The sequence below is a fragment of the Nelumbo lutea genome, chromosome 2 (assembly GCF_056320005.1).
Source record: "Nelumbo lutea isolate HS-2025 chromosome 2, American lotus-T2T, whole genome shotgun sequence".
NCBI classification, from domain to species: Eukaryota; Viridiplantae; Streptophyta; class Magnoliopsida; order Proteales; family Nelumbonaceae; genus Nelumbo; species Nelumbo lutea.
Genome location: NC_142685.1, coordinates 99,846,409 through 99,869,712, shown reverse-complemented (window position 1 = coordinate 99,869,712; position 23,304 = coordinate 99,846,409). Strand labels below are relative to the sequence as shown.

At 36.5% G+C, this 23,304-nt stretch overlaps 1 protein-coding gene across 2 annotated transcripts; it reads right to left on the bottom strand.

The window, feature by feature from the left end:
* Positions 1 to 1,172: 1,172 nt before the first annotated feature.
* Positions 1,173 to 21,909, bottom strand: INO80 (DNA helicase INO80-like protein). Of its 2 annotated transcripts, XM_088972246.1 has the most exons (22): positions 21,451 to 21,909; positions 21,088 to 21,175; positions 19,925 to 20,814; positions 19,609 to 19,809; positions 19,390 to 19,500; positions 16,363 to 16,793; positions 16,169 to 16,277; positions 15,997 to 16,077; positions 15,744 to 15,916; positions 10,966 to 11,091; positions 10,037 to 10,198; positions 9,866 to 9,923; positions 8,911 to 9,141; positions 8,610 to 8,756; positions 7,965 to 8,525; positions 7,631 to 7,888; positions 7,415 to 7,522; positions 5,427 to 5,521; positions 5,157 to 5,313; positions 2,926 to 3,123; positions 2,534 to 2,689; positions 1,173 to 1,950 (listed from the first exon to the last, which is right to left on the bottom strand). In XM_088972246.1, the coding sequence occupies exons 1-22, from the start codon at positions 21,508 to 21,510 to the stop codon at positions 1,630 to 1,632; spliced, it is 4,722 nt and encodes a 1,573-aa protein (XP_088828372.1). In that variant the 5' UTR covers positions 21,511 to 21,909; the 3' UTR covers positions 1,173 to 1,629. The 2 variants fall into 2 exon arrangements, with proteins under 2 accessions (XP_088828372.1, XP_088828373.1); XM_088972247.1 differs by lacking the exon at positions 21,088 to 21,175.
* Positions 21,910 to 23,304: the final 1,395 nt, after the last annotated feature.

Below are 23,304 nucleotides of genomic sequence, written 5' to 3'. Positions count from 1 at the left end.
CATGTCTAGGAATTCATGATTAGTGTCATTTTCAATACACAAGTACATTGTTATCAAAAGCCTATAAAACCGGACCAGAGTGCATAAATGCATTGAGCCTACATTTGCATTCCTTTATCCTTCTCAAATAAAGCCTTAGTTATAATTAATTCAAACTCGTATTTTGGCCCTATTCATCTAGGGTAAACTTTGGGGGAAGGGAGGTCAAGGGAAAACTAACTGTGTCAATGGATCAGTTTTGAATTGGACCCCTGTTCAGTCCAAAATCAATTTGAACAGATTAGACGGACCAACAAGACATTGGATTGGACCAATCTAGTCCAAAATATTTATTAGATTGGATTAGACTTAATTCATCCGTATTAAATTTATATTGGGTTGAGTTGGATTAAACCAATATCTGGTCCATTCATTGAAATAGACCGATCCAAAATAGTCTGAAATATTCACTGGATTGAATTGGACCTGATCGATTTATAATGGACTCACATTGGACCGGATCGGATTGGACGAAATCCAGTCCAACTGACACCCCATTTCCATCTTCTTTTATTAATAAACGTAAGATCAAAGTAAAACAACTTTCGTCTAAGCAAGTTATTTGACAACTTACCCAAAACAAAAAGTCTTACCCTTCTCCCGGGTGGATAAGCTATTTTTCCACTTGGAGAGAAAATTGCTAAAATTTAATGAGAAAAACTCCCCATTAATAACAGAAAAAAAAAGTATGAGAATAAATATTACTTGAGAAACACTTAACCACATTTACGTAAAGAATGGGCTTAGTATTATTATGGATTTGTAACGACATTTTTAATATTTTTATAAATATCCAAAGCATATCATGATAACCATTTCAAAATTAATCAATACAATATTAGTATATTACCATAACAATATTTTGAACCTTACCTTCTACGAGGTCATTCAAAACTAAAAGGCTCTAATACTAATGCACAACAGCATGGATTATGAACGTAGTTCTTTAAAAAAAGTATTTACTAACTTATCAAAAACATAGTATTTACTTAGTAAAGTGGATAGTTCAGGGCAAAGCATATGACTAAGTCTAGTCTCACAAGGTGCTGTAAACATCAGATTAGACCCGGTTCACTGCAACAGCAAAGTGACATTCATACAAAAGGTCGCAAGAATGGTCTTGGACGCTTGGATAGGTCTAGTTTTGCTACTTCATTTTTCCATTTCTTTTTTATATTAATATAGTCAGCCCAACATTAAATGCTGAGACAGTTATACAAGTTCTGCAATATACATTGTGTTGACAGCCAAAAGAATAAAAGCTTTAGAGAGAGAGAGAGATTGGTGAGATGGGAAATCCCTCCTGTACATGCTTCCAGGTGTAACCAAGCTGCGTATAACCAGTGAATCTGACCTCTTGTTGGTAAGAAAAAAGAATATGCACAATTATTGTACAGAGCCTTCGCTTGCTTCCCTTCTGTTTCCATGTGGTTGTCACAAGATCAAACCCAACCACAAGGCCACATTTCCATTGCTAATGCTCTTAAATGTCGAGCTTGCACTCCACTGCAAATCCAAAAACAAGCTGGGCCCAACACCAAATAATATATTCGTCCAAAATTTTGGTCTCACTTCTTTTCCCAAATTTTATCAAATAGAAGACTGGCTGGGAGGTGAAATCTCTTCCTCCACTCCTGCTTTAAAACCAGCAGGACTGTAATCATACAGAGGGTAGTCAGTAGGTTCAGAAGCTACTGCTGCAGCTGCAGTATATGCAGGTTCAAGGTTGTCATTTACACTCTTCTTCGGCCTCTTTGGTCTCTTGGGCTTCTGTTGTTGCAAGTCTGTAGTCCTCTGAAGGTCCAACTCGTAGTCCATTGAGTTGGGTTCATTAGCTCCAATAGAAGAATCACTGTTTTTGGGAACTTTCCGTGCTTTAGGAGGTGCATGCTTGTCAACGTTGGCTTTCCTCTGCACACAGATCATTTGTGTAAAAATAGATGAAACCTGCAATTTAATGGGGAAACTTTGGCTGTTTGGTCCAAAACAGCCTATGGTCCATATTGATCTGAAACAAGATTTGCTTCATGGTTGTCAAAACTGGACCGAACGGTCAGACCAGAAAAAACCAGAACTGGTCACCTGACCAGTTCCGTTTTACCGCAAAACCGCTTTTTGGCCAAAAACCATTGATTTGGTCAGCAAATCGCTGACCCGGGTGGTCCAACCATCAACCGGGACAACAGTTTTTGTCCTTTTTTATTTTTAAAATTTTTATTGTCAGAGCGGGCCACCCATTCAGACCAGATGGTTGGAACGTTCAACCCAGGAACCAGACAGCAGAACAGTTCCCCGCCGGTCCGGTTTTAAAAACCTTGATTTGCTTAGTAATAAATGATTTCATTGCTCTGGTGCTACATTATTGTATTAGCTCACTGAGATTGATTGCATAGAAAAAGAACATGCACCAGTGCCATGACCTCAGAATATGGTCTCTATTTCATTTATGTATCTACTTAGTGGTAGGGATTGATGATAGATTTAGTAAGCAAACCTTTTTGTTACTAGCCTTGCCACCCTCCAGTTCAGAAGTGGACCTATATCCAGCACCCTGTGATCCAATGTCTGCAAAATCTTCCAAAGATGCATCCCCTTCTGCATCTAGTCGTATGGCCTTTGTTCCACGTTTCTTCTTCTGCCGATCCTTACTCTGGCAGGGAAAAACAAACAAGAATAGAATAATTTCGTAAATTTCATGCCTTGCAAGTTGACTCCATTATTCAGGGAAGATGGGGTGATCATAGACCGGGCAGATCTAGGCCTAGAACCTAGGATGCTATGTCTAAAGGAAAAGGATCTACAAGCTTAAATAGGAAGAACCAAATAAAAACATCATCAAGCAAGACCTGCACATTTAAAATACAAAGAATAACAATCTAGACCTACCTGTAATGGAACTTCTCTCAATTTTTGCTCCAACTGGGCATCATCAAGAAGCAAGGAAACAACATCCTCAGGAGCCAATAGATCGCCTTGAACATGGCCACCAGTCATGACCAACTGCTGCACAGTGTTTTTCTGACTCGCTCTTTGCAGAATCTTTTCTTCAACTGTCTCCTTACAAATCAACCGATACACAGTAACCTATACAGCAAAAAATAATGTCCAGTTACAAAGGCAGTTGTCTGGCAAATGCTCAAATATGTAATACCTAAATACGCACATAAAACATACTAGAAAGGGAGCATCTTGTGTCTGGCTAGTGGCTACATAGGAGTGATACAAAAGGCGTGCCTAGGCGCACAAGCGAGGTGCATTTTGGGGTATGCGCCTCACCTAGGTCCTAGGCACACCCCTTTCAAAAGGCACACCAGCCCAGGCGTGCACCTTTTTAAAAGTTGCGCTTTTTGTGTGTGCCTTTTAAAAATTTTGCGCTTTTTGCTTTTTTTTAGTCTAACGGCTAGGCGCATACCCCCTATTTTCTAATGTTGTTCATTCATTTATTGCAATAAAATATCTTCTTAAAAGGCAATGAAAGTTATAAAATCATTATTTTTTATGTGAGAAATAAGAATTTCAGACCCTAACATAGACTTATTCGGGCTTGCCTCGAGGGGCATTACTACAAAAGCGACTCATAGAATCAAGAATGCAATATGTTTCACATCACATTAACTACTCAGGCGCAAATTGGCCCTTGCGCTTTTAAAACACCGATATTATTAGGACCTATGTGTGAGGGTTGGGGCCTTCATAATTTGCTACCAGTCACATGCTTCAAGAACCAGGACAACATTGAATAGGTTCCATCTAAAAATATGCTCATGTTAGAGATCAATTTAATTAGTTGGCCTTTTAAGTTTTAGCCATCTAAAAAAATGCTGGTCCCAGCTATCTGGGGTTTTAGAAGGGGTAGAATCATAACTGTCAGCATTTTTTATTTTTGCAAAGCAGTCACTGTCAGACTCAAACCAGCATTCTTGGAGGGTTATATCCTCTACAAGCTAATGTTTGACCCAGCCATTCTTTTGAAAGGTATCTATTTGATGGTGCACTCAAATGCTTGAACAAAAGTGAACAAAAACGATAACAATACTATGTTCTTCAAATAACTTTGAGTGTTTTGTTTGAACAAGTTCAAGGGAATAAAAAGATTGAAGATAAGAAAGAAGTGGTAAAAATTCAAGGGAACAAAAAAAAAAAGAGGCAAGGTGATAAAGAAAAGGGTTCAACTATGATACCAGAAAATTTTCTGGCATCATGTCTTTACAGTAGCATAGATTTTTCCTAAAGAAAAAGGCTTCAATCATCCAACAATGAAGTCCAAGAGACAGAATTTTAGAAACATTACACACAACAATATTTCTGGATTGTACTTGGCTTTGGTTAGTTCCCTGATGATGGGATAAGAAAGTCTATCCCCCCTCTGCATTGTACTTGGCTCTTTCTTCTAAAGTTTACTCATTATTGATAAAAAAAAAAAAACAACAATATTTCTGGACAAGTAATTGTCTTTCCCTTTCCCAAACCGAGAGCTGATATTTTACAGGATTTATTGAACTGGAAATATAGGCAAGTATAGATCATGCATCTTCAAAGAGAAAGTGAGCAGAGGTCCACAATCCAAGGGCTAACTACATGATTGAAGTTTGTTTTAGTTTAATAAATAATTCAGCCTGATTTCCAAAGATCTACATTCATTAATGGGATTCCAACAGTCAATATTTGTTATTTATCCCTTTTTCTTAGATTTTTATTATTTTGTCCATGACATCTACCAACAGACCACTCTTAAACTATGCAAATAACAAAAAATGACTACATATAATCACATTTGACCAACCTTCTTATCATCTTTGAAATGGTTCTTTAAAGGATCATGTTCTGGAAACTAGTACAGAATTCTTAGATATTCCTTTTTTATATATTTTTGAGAAAGGGTTTCTTAGATATTCTAGAATGCGGTTAAAATGTTGTGCTACGTGTGGCCTCTTGTTTCTTGAAGTGCAGTAATGTAGTTGTCTACATACAAAGTTGCTCTATTGCACCAAGCAGAAGAGCCCTAGAAAGGGAAACATGTCACAAGCAAATGGTGAAAAGGGGATCTGGTGAACCATCAAGCCAACAAGTGTGTGCTGTTGGTATTCATAAAATCTGAGTAATAGACGTTAACTAACCTCCTTGGTCTGGCCTAAACGATGTGCTCTATCCATTGCCTGTAGATCCAGGGTGGGATTCCAATCACTTTCATAGAAGATGACAGTGTCAGCAGCTGTCAGGTTAATACCCAATCCACCAGCTCTGGTACTTAGCAAGAAGACAAAAATGTCACTCCTGCATCAAGAGAGAAGTCACTTTTTGGTTATTGTCAACTCTAAACAACTATCATGAATTGTGATGATAAGAAGGAAAGCAGAAATAAAAACCATGATACTAGCAATACCCACCGATGCTGGAAATCTCTGACCATGTCTCGACGATCCATGATAGTGGAGGACCCATCAAGTCGAAGATATCGATATTTCCTATAATTCATATAGTCCTGCAAATAAATATATGGAATCATCACCAACACCAATTCTAAGAAAACATCAAAAAGGTGGCTAAACAAAATATCAGAAGGAAACTAGTTCCAGAAGGCAGAATAATCGCAACATTTTCTCCAGGCTCTGAATGTATGATCATGGAGTGTGGTGCAGCTTGTGGCCTGAGTTAGAGCAAAACTACAAAATGTATATGCACCATAAGACGAATCTTGTCATATGATGATTCACACAAATAAATGCAACTTAGTCTTTACATCACAGCACAGGATTGGGAAATAAAAAGAACGTGTTGTATTCATCTCAGGGATAACTACATCTTGGGATTTAATGGGCCCTGCACTGGAAAAGGTATTAGAGACCTTCACCAAAAGCAACACTTATCTCCTATCACTGTTCAAATTGCTAGATGAAATTCCTGAATCTTCTCAAAGAGTAGCCTTTAATATTAGCCATCCTTGTAGGAGCAGATGTCCATGGTGCTATCTGCCTATCTCAAAATACCAGTGATTAGAAATGTGTGCCTTAGGAGCAGGTGAGGCGCATTTTAAGGGATGTGCCTTGCCTAGGCCCCAAGTGAAGCACCTTGAAAGGGTGCACTCCTGGTGCACCTTGTGCTTCAGCCTAGGCATGCATCTTTTCAAAAATTGTGCACTTTGCGTCCAGGGGTGGAGACCCTGGACCCCCAACCAAACCCCTTGAGGCAAGCCAGGGTCTTAAATTCTTAATCCCTACGGAATATATATATATATATATATTTTAATTCTCTTTTAGACATATCTTTTATAAGAACAAATGAATGATCAACATTAGCAAATAGAGGGTTCTACTTCACTCCGCTTCGTTCACTCATTGAAGCTCCAAGAACACCTATTTGTTATTTGCTAATGTCGATCATTCATTTATTCTAATAAAAGGTATTTCTAAAAGAGAATTAAAATTATAAAATCTTTTTAGGGATTAAGAATTTAAGACCCAATATGGAGTTGGTTGGGCTTTGCTTCAAGAGGCTTGGTACAAAAATGGCTCATAAAATAAGGAATTATGTTAGTTATTTGAAATAATGCAATTGGGAAAGAACTGAAAGCTTGACATGCTTGAATATGTTTTATATGTTACTTTTTACTATATTTTTGCATTTTCACTTTGAATATATTTTATTTTAATTTGAGCTAATAGGCTTTTTAATATATTTATTTTAAAATTAAAGTTTGCTTTTTTTAATTAACATTATTTTTTATATTTCTTAGTTCATTTTGAATTTAACAATTTTTGCAGTTTTTATTTTTAAAATTTTGTGCCTTGCTTCAAAAAGGTGCATGCCTCACCTTGCATCTTCAGCATAAAATGGCCTTTGCACTTTTTTTTGTCCCTTGTGTTTTTAAACACTGCAAGCTACTTAAATTACAAAGAGAGAAGGTAACAACACCTATCTAGTACCCCCTATTAACACAGACTGTGAAAGGCTGCCTCACTTGGACAATCTTTGGTTTCGATAAAAGTTGTTCCACCACCACAATACAGCAGGTAATTTTCACAAGTTGCTTACATTGAACCACCTAAGCAATCATGAGATAGGGATGAAGAGATGTAATTCTCCAAGACATTTTTTCATCATATACACCTCTCAAACCAACTATAGCTCACTACATTCTCTATGGATTCAGATGGGAGGAAAAGATCACTGTAGAGCTGAATAGTGACTTAAGAAATGGGGCATACTCATGTATTATTACTGGTAGAACTACAAGCCTAACTCAAGGTAAAGTTTAGATGGCTGTGAGCCTGTGACAGATTTGCCAAGGTTGAGACCAATATTGTCATTTGAATATCCTACAGTGTTGCTACTAGTCAGACTGAATAACCAGCAATTGAAAAGGAACTACTAATACCTCAAGAATATTTAACATTTTTGTCATTTGTGCAAACAATAGCACACGGTGGTTTTCAGCTCGCAGGCGCTTTAATAAAATATCCAGCGTCTGAAGCTTTCCAGAGTCCTGATTAGAGGTAAAGTCAAAAAGTTGCAATTTTAATCATCAAAGGAAGACAGATATCATCAAAAAACACAAGATAAAATGGAAACAGAAAGGAGCAAATAGCTTTACTGTAAGCATCTTTGCAGGGTCAAAGCTTTGCACGGGAGGAGAAGACCCAAATATTTTGTATGTTAGCTGAAGAATGGGTCGTTCAACAGGTAGCTCAGAATCGATTTCTTGTACCAAATGATGAGGACCATCAGGCTTTCTAGGTCCATTACATTCTGATGTGCGTGCAAAACCAAAGAAAAGCCTTTTAATCCATGGGTGGTGTAATTCCTCTTGCATTTTGTATGCAAAGTTTCTATCGGAGCAATGAGCATTTATCTGTCAAGACAACGAGAAATAAGTATGGTTGATCAAGCTATTTCTGCAAATACATGCAAAAACACGTTAAACTTACAGGGGGAGCTCTGGCTCGTGGGATGAAAGCATATGTTGAATGAAGTAGCTTGGTATTTTCTGCAAGCCTATCCTGATGAGAGACAACCAGGGCTTCATATGGGGCATGGCCAGGACCAGTTGCAAGCTTCCTTCTAAGCAACCTAGACTCAGATCTAGAGGGCATCAGTAACATCCTTCTAACAGCTCTAACTGTTCCCCTCTCAAGGTAACTATATTGAATATCATCGGCCTCAGATTCCATGAATAAATCCAGCATGTCATCTAAAAATTGTCTGTCACATGTCATAATGGAATGTAACAGCCTTTCCATAAAAGAACCATTTGCCTGAAAAGCAAACTCTTCTGGCGATAAATCCATCAAATGGGTAAAACCAAATGTTCCACTTTTAAGAAGGGAAGACTCATCTGATGCTTTATCTTCTGGAAGTACAGAACGATAAACATTCTCTGTAGAGAATATATTGAAAAGCTTCTGCAATGATTCTCGTTGGATGCCATGACCAAATACTGAGGGCATTTCAAAACTTTCAATGATTTCTCTATGAATCAACTTTGGTACCTAAGGAGAAAAGATATAATAATAATGTATTATTTTGTATACTTGTAATAATCACAAAGGTGAATTACAGTTCCAGAAAAGTACCTTATAAGTTATAGGATTCCAACCACCAGCATAGTGTATGTCCTCCAACTCCCCAAAGGGAGGAGGCAGAAGAGGATTTGGGATCACTCCAAAGTACAGGTATGTGCTCCCCTCATTCCTTTCAAACAATTCAGGGTGGTTGCACACCTACCATTACACAAATAAATCAAAGAAATCAATGTTTGTATTCAACAACATGAAACAAACACCATACCACTGATTGAGAGCAAAAGAAGGTCCCTTTGTAGCATATTTCTAGTAAAAGAACAAACTGGGAGCCCAAACAAGACTAATACGGTACCTTCCTCAGCTGGATGACAATATTCATGAGGTTAAGAATTTTCTTCTCATTGAGATGTCCTCGGCTTCCATCAAACAACTCAGCAAGAGATATCTTATTCTTTATAGCTTGATAAAACGCTTGCTGCCGAGAACTTAATTTGCAGTGCACTGTGACCTCTGTTTTTCCGGTCATCTCAGATATCACATCTTTTTTAACTCGCCGTAACATAAATGGCTTCAGAACTGCATGCTGTCAGAAAAAATAATCACCAAGAGGTAAGGATCAGTAAAGGTACAGCATAAGGTAATTATAAGGCTGTCAACGGGTCAGGTCTGGTTTAGGACAGCCTATACCAATCATGGACCAATTCTTTAAGCAGGATAAAAGTACAACATAGACCCAGAACTGTCCCCAATTAATAATCGGATCTGAAATCTTTTAATATACTAATAACAATTACAACACTTTTTTATCAATGGAAAATCACATACACATACAACACACTTTTAATACTCATTTTTTATAACTACTATAATACTTGTAAGAAACCAGCTATCACAACTTATTTAAGGGTAATGGAAGAAATAACAAACATAATCAGAGACAAGAAACAAGTATAAAGTAATATACATAGATGCAGGAAAACACAATGAACAAATGAAAGTAGTAATGTCAAAACTCATATACATTGGTATGTGCATGTTTTTAGAGGGAAATTTAACCAAATTTCATTAAAGAAAGAAGAGGTAAATGATAAGATGAAAAAATCAGGGGAAGATCCCCAAAAGATTACAAATGAGGAAGCTTGTCACTATACAAATAATCCAAACACACACCACATTTATACATTGGTAGGTGCATGTCATACCATCCCTCAGTAACAAGTTACCCGATTTCATTAGCCACTGAAATATCATAACTAGACACCCAATTTCACTAGCCACTGAAATATCATAATTAAACCTCCACTTACCAGTCTGTTAAGTTGATGTTCATTCAAGGTGCCTCCATGTTCTGCATGATTCTCAATGCTGATGAACACAAGGTTGAATGATGAGTGAACCTTCTCAGCTTAAATACTCAAATTAACTAATGATAAAAAAAAAAAAAAAAAAAAAAAAAAATTGGCCAAGGGGGCACATACCCTTTTGAAAACCACTCATTGAACTGCTCATGACTGTCAAATAAGGTGGGCATTATGAAATGAAGAAGGGCCCACAGCTCTGCCATGTTATTCTGTATGGGTGTACCAGTTAGAAGCAAGCGATTTCTACAATTAAAACTGAGCAATGTCTTCCACCTTATACTGTAAAGCCAAAAAATTCAACTCAATTATACATAAATTAGAAGGCATAAGATAAATACACTTTATATGATGGTAGAGAATTAAAGATTGTGAGGGATATGCTGAAACACTTGTCATCTACATGCGAATATTATGGGTGCTAATGTACACAATAAATGAATAAATGCCACATACAACCATATAAATGTAACTCCAATGTAGATGCATACAAGAACGTAACTAAAAATAAACAAACTATAAGCAAATTAAGAAAAGTATGTAAACCCTGAACCAAGAGAATCATGTCAACTTTTATCTACAAATGTATCATAGTGAAGTTAGTAAATTAGAAGATACATACTCGGATTTGTATGAAAAAGCCATGTCAACTAAAAGAAATAAAGAAAAGAAAAGAAAACCTAATATATGGTCATAGTAGATTCCACATACTGCTCATGATTTTCTTCACTTCAGCTTTCTAAATATTGGTAATAATATCAGATATCAAGTACAGTGTAATTTATCACTTTTTCAATGTTTTAGAATATCAGCCTCCTGGAATTGTTGAGGTGAAAAAGGTTCTAAAATTGGCAGGTTAGACGGTGCTCAGTAGGAAACTGAAAGAATATACAAAATGCATCCAATAAAAAAAATATGTTACCTCTTCTCAAATAAAAATGTAAAAGAGAAGAAAATGCAAATTCTAATGAATCTAATCCCAACAAATCATTAAATAACACAAACAATTTAAGAACTAGCAGAAAAACAATTTGGACAATAAATTTTACCTGTTTGAACTTTTAATTGCTTGAGCTTCATCTAACACCATATATTGCCATTTCACACGACGGAAATACTTCTCATCAGATACTAGCAGTTGGTAGCTGGTAATCAGTATGTGGAATCCAGAGTCCCTGTAGGTAAAATATGAAAAGACAAAGAATCATGTAGTGAACAACTACACTTTGACACAGGAGAAATAAGGCATAATAACCAAAGGGAATAACAAATATGAAATAAATAACTAAATAAAATTAAGGGTCATTTACTAGAACACCCCCTATAGTTTCATGGATTTACTTAAACCAAGGTTCAAATTTTCAACATGTATTAGCAGTTGGTAGCTGGTAATCAGTATGTGGAATCCAGAGTCCCTGTAGGTAAAATACGAAAAGACGAAGAATCATGTAGTGAACAACTACACTTTGACACAGGAGAAATAAGGCATAATAACCAAAGGGAATAACAAATATGAAATAAATAACTAAATAAAATTAAGGGTCATTTACTAGAACACCCCCTATAGTTTCATGGATTTACTTAAACCAAGGTTCAAAATTTCAACATGTATCAGGCCATATCAGCTGATGCATACATGGTTGTCAAGGCAATGCCTAGGCGGGCACCTAGGCGACAAGGCACCTTGGAGGCTCGCCTCGCCCAGTCACCTAGCAGTTTTGTATACTGTCTTATAAAATATTTTTATATTGTTACTTTTTTGAAATTATAATTATAAAATAGACATTATTAAACAAAAATATTCATTTTTGTGTTTATAATCTAATTTCCTAGGGAACTACCTAGGATATGTATTTTTTACTTAAAAAAATCCATTGCCCAGGTGACGCCTAGGCGCCCCCCCCTCCCGTCGCCTAGCCTCACCTTGGTGCCTTGAAAATTATGACGTATCGTATAGAGAGCTTCCCCGATACACCCCTACAGAGGGTGTTTTGGGGTCTGAGCTGGTTCAGGGGGTAGAAGGGCCTTAAACCGACCCCTCTGAACCAGTTGCAAAAGAAAACTAAAAAAACAAAAAACAAAACTAAGCCACAATACAGGCAGATACGTCCCTATTATTATGAACCTTGACTCAAACCCACCCTATTGTTTTCATTTTACTAAAACACCCCCTATAGTTTACAATCTATTTACTTAACTGACCTTTCACTAAGAAGTGTTTGTTTTGCCATTTGAAAATAGTAAAATGCCATCTAAATTGAGTGGGAAAGGTTCAAGGGCATGAGCCCATGATTGTTTATTCCAAAATTACCTCTAACACTTCTCCGTACAGAAAACAAATTTGATCAAATAGAGCCAAATAGAGTGATTGCCCGCGTCTTACCAGGGGCAAAAATGGTATTTTCATTTTTTTTTTCTTTTGATTAAATTAATTCAAATGGATGTTAGGGTCAAAACTGTCATTTTCCGCTGTCATCTAATGGAAGGTCGATTAAGTAAATTGATTACAAACTAATAGGAGGTATTTTAGTAAAACACAAACTATAGGGTAGATTTAGTAAATCCATGAAACTATAGGAGGTGTTTTAGTAAATGACCCTAAAATTGATGCACAGAAATTCCAGAGGAAAGTCAAGTGAGATCATAGTAACTGCTGAAAGATTGTTGTAAATTTGATATTAATGCAACTGATTAACAACCTTCATCTCTCCACTATCAGATCTTTATTGTTTGGTCTTCTGAAGTTATTGATTATTACAAAGCAAGAAAAAGAAAAAAAAAAACTCTAAGAAAGGGAACATTAACATTAACGGCGAAATCACAAACGTCTAGACACTCCACTTAGACACATTTTATAAAGAAGATACTATTCCTGACATTCAACAGAACCATTACTATAATTTGATCAGCAACAGTGATCAAGAATTTTATTTATATAGCATGGAAAAGGAACCTCAACATTCCACTATTTTGAAATTAAGAGGACTGAGGACCGATCAGTAGTTTAAAAGCGCAAGGGGCAAATTGCGCCCAAGGTGCAAGGTGCAAGGTGAGGTGCATGCCTTTTCAAAGAAAGGCACAAAAATACAAAAAAAAAATGCCAATAAAATTCAAAAAAAATGCAAAAAAATAAATAAAATATTAAACATAATATTATATTATTAATAAAAATATAAACTTAAATTTTAAAAGAAATTCTTTAAAGAACCTGTTATCTATAATTAAAATACATAAACATAACATGTAAAGCATATTCAAATGAAAATTTAAAAACAAAATCAAACATTTAAAACATTTTCAAGCATGTAAAACCCACAATCTCTTTTTTTCCACAATTGTATTACTTCAAATAGCTAATGTGATGTAAAACATCTTGCATTCTTGATTCTACGAGCCGCCTTTGTACTGAACCCCTCAAGCCAAGCCCAAACAAGTCCATGTTCAGGTCTTAAATTCTTAATCCTTAAACAAAAAAATTGATTTTATAATTTTAATAGCCTTTTAAGAAGATATTTTATTAGGATGAATGAATAAACAACATTAGCAAAAAATAAAGAAGGCACACACACACACACACACACACACACACACCTGGGTTGAAGCACAAGGAACACCAGGCTCACGCCTTTTGGAAGTGCTACACCTGAGGCCTAGGTGAGGCACATACCTTAAAATGCACCTCGCCTGAGCACCTAGGCACACCTTTTAATTCACTACGACCAATATGAAAAGAGGTTTACATAGAGAAATGAACCACCAAAACATTACTGCATTGACCCTGGGCTTGTTACCCCCAATACCATGTTCCCATTTTTATAGGAAACGGTAACTTTCATTAATGTTTAAGGAGATTAAGAACAACTTTCACCTTCATAAGCAAGGTGACCCCTCAACAAAAATTACAGATATGCCCAATAAAGGTTCTCCCTACTAACTCCTTGCGTTGCTTAAGTATCAGCCATCGCATTGGCTGATCTCTAATGCAATGGCTGATAATCATTTGAAGATCTTGTGATCCATCATCCATGTCAACAAGCAATTTAGATTAGCTGATAATCATTTGCTTCTTACAATAAAAAATCTAAGGAGCCAGGGGCATTCCATTCTAGCCAGTGTTTCGTAATTCAGTGACCCAGATCAGAAATCAAACAATCTGGACTAAGCTGGTCAAATACCTGGTAGAATTGACTATTCAAATGATTGACCTTGACCAGGTCAACACAAAAAAGAATTACTAAACTCAGCCTGGGTGTTGGATACCCAATTCATTTATGTTTTAGAACTTCAGAAGACAAGAACTAGATAAATGGAGAACTTAAGAACGATAAAGAACCAATAAATCATCCTATCCAATCTCAGCTTTTCAACTTATGTGATCCAGCAAAAGGCAAAAGGACTGCAACATAGTTGTCAAGGCGGGGGACGCCTAGGTGACGCCTAGGCGACAAGGCACCCTTGGAGTTTCGCCTCGCCTAATCGCCAAGCAATTTTCTGTAGCATATTATAACAAACATTTATATTCTTATTTTTTTGAGGTTATAGTTATAAAATAGACATTTTTAAACAAAAAATATTCATTTTGTGTGTTTATATACTAATTTCTTTTTGATATTTTCTTATTTGTTAGGGTTTAATCAACACAAACATTGCTAAATGCTGTATTGAACCCTCAAAGACTTCAAAACCTTAACCAATAAGTAAGAAAGAACATAAAATGTTGTCCAATCAACACATTTTCTTCTTTTTCTTTACTAATTTTTTTGTTTTTATATACTAATTTCTTCTTCTTCCACCTTTTCTTTTCTTCTTTTCCGATAACAGAAATAGGGGTTCAGCCCCTATATTTTTTGAATTTTCTTTTCTTTATTCTTTTTCTTCTCATGAATATGTTGGAAAATGTTGATTTTCTGTACTTTAACATGAAGTTTATATTTTCTTATGAAAATTATGGATATTTATTAAGGAAATATGATTATGGAACCTAGGGAACTACCCTAGGATACATGCTTTTACTTTAAAAAAATCCATCGCCTAGGCAACTAGGCGTCCCCCTGTTGCCTAACCTCGCCTTGGCGCCTTGAAAACTATGGACTGCAATGGAATGTTATAGTCAGAATCAATGGTGGACAACAGTGAGATATATTGCTGCAGCCACATTTGGAAGGAAGAAAGTGCAGACAGTCATATATAGAGAGTGTTGCAAATAGGAATAAACAAAGGAGAAAGAGTATTGCAGAGATAGAAGACAAAGAGACTAAGATGGTAATTCAGAGTAAAAGGTGAGTAGGAATTGTAATTATATGAGTTTTGGAATTTGAGACTGATAGAAAGGGAAAACAAGAATGAGTAGAAAAATAACTTGAATAACATGAATATTTATAATCATTGCCCCTGCCTCAACGAGTCATTCTTCCATGCATCTACAAATTACAAATAGCATTTCTACTTAGAATACATTTAAATTATTTAGTATTTGATATCAAGTCAACTCAGCAGAATCGCAACTCAACTTGGATCTACAACCTTCCAATACCAAGTTTCCAGGTTTTGAAACACTAGCTCTAGATATACCCCAGCCTATCACTTAATAATTGCCTTGTACCATCAAGCCATTCCAGCCCATAAAATATGGGCTAGTTTCAGGCCTTCGAGTAGATCCATAAGTTCAGTCCTTTGGCAAGTACCTTCACCAATGTTTTTCCAACATGGTCTCTAAAGGAAAACCTGGAAAACCTTCCTTTTATATCTTCCACTTGTCTTTCAAATAAAAAGATGATGCACTCATCCAAAAAGAAGCAAAATAAACATTGCTGAGGCAGAAAATTACCTTCTATAGAGACGTTTTGGATTGATGTTTTTCCTAAGAATCACTCTTTCATTAAGTCCACCCCAGTATGGAAGTGTTTTTAAGTCAGGGCAGAAGCGACTAATCTCATCAGCCCAGTTGTTCAAAACAGAAGCAGGTGCAACAACAAGAAAAGGTCCCCATATATTTTTCTCCTACACAGAACAGCTAATTCAATTATTATAAATGAATACCATAGTTAAAGAAACAAAATTGTTAACTAATTACTAATTACCTCAGCTAAATGAGCCAAGAATGCCATGGCTTGGATGGTCTTTCCCAGACCCATTTCATCAGCAAGTATACCATTTAAACCCTGAAGCACAGAAATGGAAATTCTAAAGATAAAAACCAAATACCATGTAATGTAAGAAGAAGAGAAAATTTATTTAAAGATTGCCAGCAACCTGCTCATAACAATTAACCAGCCACTGCAGACCCTTTAGTTGGTATTCTTTAAGACAGCCTTTAAACATCTCTGGTGTTTGCACTGATGATGCTACAGGCATAGTTGAGCTGAAAGCATGGAGAGGTCCAATGTCTTAGACCAATATCAGAGGATACATCCATCATTCAATACAAGAAAAAGAAGAAAACTCACGGGTGAAGGAGATCTATATTGCTAGATCCTGCAATAGAGGCATCATTTGGAGGGCCTTCAGTTTCAACTGCCTGGCGCAACTTTTCACATTCACTGTCAAATGCGCTTGTTATCTTTCTCTGCTGGGATACTGCTTGCTGAGCTGCTCTTAAAGCTTCCCTTTTCAATTCAGCCTCCTCAGGATCCTCTTCCTCTCCTGGCTTGACTTGTAGAGAGCCCAAAGCTGCTTCTTGGTCATTCAGTTCCCCATCTCCTGTAGGTAAAGCTTCTGATGGTTGTGAAGTTGACTTATTTTGCATGAAATGGCTGTAGAGCTCTGTCTGCGATAATAGAAAATTGAGCCTCTGTTGCTGTCTCTTCGCTTCTCGGAGCTCCTCTTCACGCTTCAGAGCTTCTGCAGCTTCTTTTTCCTCTTTCTTCCTTAGTTCTGCCTGAAAGTAGAGGAGATGGAATAATGCATTTAATAAAATGATCTCGATCAAATTCTCTGGCTCCAGATGGCAGTGATTGGTTAATGGCCCTTTCGTCTCAGGGTTGTTTGACAACAACAAAGGTGGCTGAACTGAAAAGCTTATTAATTTGTCTTTTAGTAAATAGGTTTTTAAGGAGGATTTGGGCTCCCTGAGCCAAAGTTGGGTAGATTACTATACCATTGAATATTTTATTGTTTAATTTATTCTATCCACTAAATGACAAAGTACTAAGTCATTCAGTTTGGCAACTACAGTGTTATCAAACAGCCCCTGAAATTCTCCGATATCATGCATATGCTTATTTAAAATCCTATAGAATTTCATCCAAAAGACATTGCCTATGTCCAATATGTAACAGGAAGGAATCCACACATTCAAAAAAAAAAAAGGAACATGACAATAAGTTTAATATGTAGGTAATTATGATGTAAGGCAATTCCATATGAATGAAAAGCTAGCCTGATTTTGAGTTTTTTGGCAAAATATATATATATATATATATATATATATATATATATATATATATATTTGTAGGCAATCATATACTTGCTTTTCAAAAAATATACGGGTAAATATATATTTGAGGCTTGGGCAATACATGTAAGAGTTTTAGTTGGTAGCCAACCTCTTTTTTTTTTTTCTTTTTTTTTGATCAATTGGTAGCCAACCTCTTTGCTAGACACCATCCAATTCCAACCCAGAGAATTATCTTTTTTTTTCAAAATTAAACTTTTATCAGTAACCAAATCACGTACATGCATAGCTAGAAAACACATAGATACACATGCATGGCTGCTGTTTTATGTGATATATGATAAATGCACAAGTAGATAAGTGAAATATGGACACAAGATCCTTCATCCTTAACAGACCTCTTCCTGGATCCTCTAATTTGTTATAGCAACTGGCCCAACTTAAAGCAAGGAGTATTTAATTGGCATAGACCTTTGGGTAAGATTAGATAAACAGTCTAACCTTTGGGTTGTGACAGCACAAATGTGGTTCACCAATTAATTAAATTGTGTAGAGTGATGATATAGCCAGCCATGCAAATAGATAATTTAGAATATAGTTCTCAATGTGGATGATGGCAGTGTTTTAAAAGCGCAAAATGCAAAAAAAAAAAAAAAAAACAAGGGGCATTTTGCACCCAAGATGTGAGGCACAAGGCAAGGCATGCACCTTTTTGAAGCAAGGTGCAAAAATGCAAAAAATAAGAAAAAATTAAGAATTCAAAAAAGAGCAAAAAATTAAAAAAAAAAACATAATATTAATTAAAGATATAAACAAAATTTTTCAAATCAATGTTTTTAAAAAAACTAGTATATCAAATTAAGATACATAAACATAACAGGTAAAACATATTTAAAAGGAAAATTTAAAAATAAAATCAAGCATAACATATAATACATATTCAAGCATGTAAACCTCTCAATCTCTTTATTTTATTTTAATTTTTGCCAATTGCATTACCTCAAATAGCTAACGTGATGTTAAACATTATGCATTCCTGATTCTATGAGCTGCCTTCTGACCAAGCCCCTTGAGGCAAGCCCAAAGGCCCCAAACAAGTCCATCTTAGGGTCTTAAAATTCTTAATCCCTATAAAAGAAACAAAAAAATGCACAATTTTTCAAAAGGCACATGCCTGGGCAGAAGCACAAGGTGCACCAGGCACATGCTTTTTGAAAGTGCTGCACCTGGGACCAATAGCTGTTCAGCGGGCTATGGGACCAATGATAAGGTCCCACACCAGTAATAAAATACATGGGACCCGCACCATGCAGCGAGTGCACCTTGTGCAGCAATTCTTGTTCTTGAGGTGCATAACCTAAAATGTGCCTCACCTGTGCACCTAGGTGCACCTGAAGCGCACCTTTTAAATCATTGGTTCATGATGGTACCAAAACTCACAATAGAAGTCAAAAAATAGGGTCCGACTATGATACCAGAAAGGTATGATTACCTAAAAACATGATAACCAATCAACTAGTATCATAAAAGTGGTAACCAACCAGCTGCTATTCAACAAAATTCAGAGGGGGGTTCTGATTGGTTAAAGTTCTTTTGGTATCATACCTTCTGACATTATAGAAATTTCCCTCAAAATATTTTCATATATAGGATGGTGGGAAAAAAATCATGGCACCCATACCCAGATTTAACCAACTTAAACAAGTCAGCCCTTAAAAACTTCTCAAGCTCTTTTTCTTTCTGGGACCGGTAACCCTCCTAATAGCACATAAAATGACCCTATTTCAAAATTCAAATAAGTGTACTGAAACACACATTGGGCCTTCAAGCACACAGGTCTTGCCAAATTAGCAAGAGTTTAGGTCAAATGAAGATGACTGCATTCAGGTTCATCATGTGCGTACTACATGCATTGGACTTCACTGGGAATTACAAAAGATAATTTTTTCTTAATTGTTCTTATGGGAGAATACATTGATATTATCATATATCATATAGCCAATAAAAAATGATATATTATAACAAAAACCATAATGTCAAAACAAAACCCAGCTAATTCTAAAATATAGGAGAATAATACCTGCTCCTTATCCACTCTTTTCCAAAATACCAGCATATCTCTAGCCAATTTTCTAGTGCGGATTGCTGCTCCTCTCATCAATTTAAGTGACCTACTCACCTTCAATTTTACCTGGAAACAAATACCATCTGTGAATAAAGTTTATGGGGGAAATGCTTTAAGCACAACAGAAAATTGAAACAACATCTACAGCTAGACTGCAAATTAAACTTCACGTACCTCTCTTTGGCAGGTTTCAGAGCACCTCTTGGCATCAGCTAGTTGTTTCCTATGAAAATTAGTAAAGATCTTGTGATGTTTAGGAATGTCCCTTCTCACAATATTTACCCAGACTTTCCCAATCTTTTCCATCTCCTCTTTCTCAATCAAGGCTTGATCTTTCTTCACTATTTGCTTCTTTGGCAACCTGCGTTCAATGATCTGTTCCCCAAAGATAAAACTTGAATTTTTCTTTTGAAAAAGTAAAGAGAAAAGATGAAGAAGAAATAACCAAGATGGTCACACAAGCTGTTATTAACACAAAGAAAATACTAACCTCATAAGTGTCTCCTTTCTCCAGCACCTTCACATAGCAAACCTGCAAGGTACCCGCCTCAGACATAATAGACCGTTGTATTCCTCCAGCTGCCCCCTCTGGTATGGAAGATGAATCCAACCCAATATCACAAACCTGGAGATTGAACTTCTGAACTGAATTACAAGCTGACAGGGCCTTTAATCTCGCCTGAAGTGATTCATACTGGGGCTGCGGCTCACCCATCCCTGCCCGGCTTCGTGGCCCTAATCTTCTATCAGAGGCTATCATTGCAGCTAAGGACCCCAAATCGAGTGTACCCTTTAAGTAATACTCCTCCACACGAATATCTGAGAAGCTAGGCAAGTTCAAGGAAGTTGCCAGCTTATCATAAGTAGGAGGAATCCTATAAGTTATCCCCTCACCAAGATCTAAATAAGCAGAATCAATGGAGGAGGAGAACTTATCAGTCCCATATTCTGGTGTTAAATCTGACTCATAGTAGCTTCCAGGCTTAAGAGGACTAATGTCATTGTGATATTCTGATGGGTTTTCCATCCCATGTAACACTTTGTCTTCAGTAGCCAATTTCCGACCCTTGGAACCAAGATTACGCTTCAGAGCTGGCATTCCCATTCGGGTTGCTGCTGGATTGGAGGATGAGTCTTTGAACCTCACCCTCCTGTACTTCTGAATGTGCTCTCCAAGCATTGATCGATATCGCTCTTCCGTAATGTGTGTTCTGTAATCACCGTCTTCTTCCTCGTCGTTACTGTCAGCGTCTCTCCTAGCAGAAGAATTTGAACCAGCCTCAGCCTCAATGCATGCCCGTCTCTTCTTCTTCCTCAGGCCCACTTCAGAAGACCTTTCTAACAAAGTCCCATTCCCATGGTCCGCCATGGCTCCCCTACCTGTTTAACAAGCAACAGACAACCAGCATTGTGGACGTAACTCAACAATTGTCTGCCCTAAATCCTCCACACCAGCCCAATTGGGGGAAATCAAGTAAAAAGGTACTAATGAGTAATGACGCTAAAAAGAGAAAGGTTAATTGCAAAATATCAATATGTATTCAAGCCTAGAAACAAATGAATAGTACTGATTTCCTGTCGGAATCTCAGAACATTTTTTTAAATGATAAGTTAATATATAGAAATCAACAATCTAGAAAAAATAGTGCCTACCTTGGCTATCTCTGCTCTCATCCTGACTACTATTCCCATAATTATCAAAATCATCATCTTGTTGAGGAAGTTGAAAGTTCATCAAAGACTACAATACAGCAACCCAAAAATAAAAACAAAAATAAAATACATAAACGTAAACCTCAAATTGATCAAGAAGATATATAAAGGAAACAGAAAAAACAAACAACACAAACACACACCCACCCCATAAAATCCAATTAAAATAAACTTTTAAAACGTATTTTCTCACAAACCCTTTTAAGCCCTAAAGGAAAAACGAGAGCTTTTGCCCCAATACCTTGTTCAGATCAGAAAACAAGTAGAACCCATTTCGAAGGAATAAAAACCCATATGACTAACCTCAAGGTTGAACAAATTGGAGTACGACAATCCGTTCTTCGAGTGGCGCTTGTGCTCCATCGATTAGGGTTGCAGTCTCTGCAAGACGAACCCCAATAACCGAAACCCTAGTTTCCGAAGGAGAATACAAAGTGAGATTCCTGAGCTTGTGAGAAAAGAAAAAAGAAAGCCTGGGGGACAAAGAAGATCTGAAATCGCATGGCTGGGTGGGAGTGCGCAGGATAAGTAAGAATAGAAGTGAGTTGTGGAAGATGAGAGAGAGAGAAAGAGAAGAATCGAAGAGACAGACGGTAAACAGGAAAGCAGTCCAAGGGTGCTAGCGTGCGCCGCTGCGTAGTGTTCCTTAACCTGTACTACGTGTTCCATACGTTCGATCGCCACCAAGCTCCAACATCAACATTGCTCTCAGAAACAGAAACAGAGCTTCACAAAACAATACGCCTCTGATGTGATAGAGCTACGGTCTATTACAGCTGATGGATCTTCTTTTAAGATAATAAATACTACAGACCGTTAAAATTTCAAATATATTAGGATCAATGGTCAGTATAAAAAGCTGGGAGTGAATATATTTATTTTAAATAGAGTCCTAATTGGGTAACCCATGATCTGACGTGGCTAAATCCCTGCAGACGTGGCAGATCATCAGAATATCTCATACTGAAATTTTGGCGCAATGAAGGGTTAGAGCATCATCTAGAAGACAGAACTATTCAGCCTAGAACTGCTTTAAGTCTGTTTTGCAAAATTTAGGCTGCGTTTGGACCTTAAATTGGGGTATAAGTACTTCTGAGCAAGTGTTGATGAAAGAAACACTTTCTGAGCGTTTGGTGAGATACTTATTCAACCAATTTTTTGTTTTTTTGTAAACCCAAATTCCCGAAATTGCAGATTTTACAACCAGTCTTTTTATTTATTATTTACTTCTGCTAAATGAGCTTCTACTACTTTTTCGGAATCAATAAGCCCATCTGTTGCTTTTTTAACCAAACGCTTTTTTTTTTTTTTGTGTGTGTGTTCTTTTATCTTTGAGGCCAAGTTTTTCAATTTGCCAGGTGGCCACTCTTTAGCCACGTTGGACTGAAGGTGACTGAGTCGCTTCTCATTTTCCTTTTGATTTTTTCTTTTTGGGATTAAAGCTAATATTAAAGGTGCCCCACCAATTATTGATTTGAAATGTTCATGCATAAGATGTAGTAATGTTTCACTTTAGTTTTTAAGAGAAATCCGAGGGACAATTTTTCATTTTATTTTGGCTGGTTTGGACGTATCATGGAAGAGAATTTTTAAATATCAAAAGCAAAATTGAGCAAACTTCTATTTTTAACCACTTTCGTGTATGAAAATGAAAGGGTCTTACACTCATCACCACAAATCTGATCACTTTAATTGGATTCCCAACCCTTGGTGGGTATTTGTCACTATATATGTTTTATATAATACTGATGGATATTTCAAATTACTAACAAAATCATTATTTCATCGGTATAGCTCCATACTATACTAACAGAATTTATATTCCCTTGATATACATAAAAAATCAATGTTTTAAAAATTGACCCAAAGGCTAGACCATTTTTGCCTTCGGGTCATGGATCACTGGTTCAACCATCTAGGTTGAACGGATCAGATTGTTGCATCTTAGCATATTATTAATTATTTTATGTATAATTTATATTCTTGTTTCAAATTTTAATTTTTTATTTATAAAATACTAAAATTTTGGATATTAGGCCAAAAATGCCTTTTTTTTGCAAAAGTACAGGACAATGTGCCTTTGAACCTTGAGACGTATATATCTCAAGATGTTACCAAAATCAATATAAAGATCACCTCAATTAGACTTTAGGCAAC

Coding starts and splice junctions, on each gene's coding strand:
- INO80 (XM_088972246.1), bottom strand. CDS start 21,510: ATGGAGCACAAGCGCCACTCGAAGAACGGATTGTCGTACTCCAATTTG. Junction 19,501..19,608: donor CTGAAACCTGCCAAAGAGAG/GTACGTGAAGTT, acceptor ATTTGTTTCCAG/GTAAAATTGAAGGTGAGTAG. Junction 7,523..7,630: donor ACCCTGCAAAGATGCTTACA/GTAAAGCTATTT, acceptor ACCTCTAATCAG/GACTCTGGAAAGCTTCAGAC.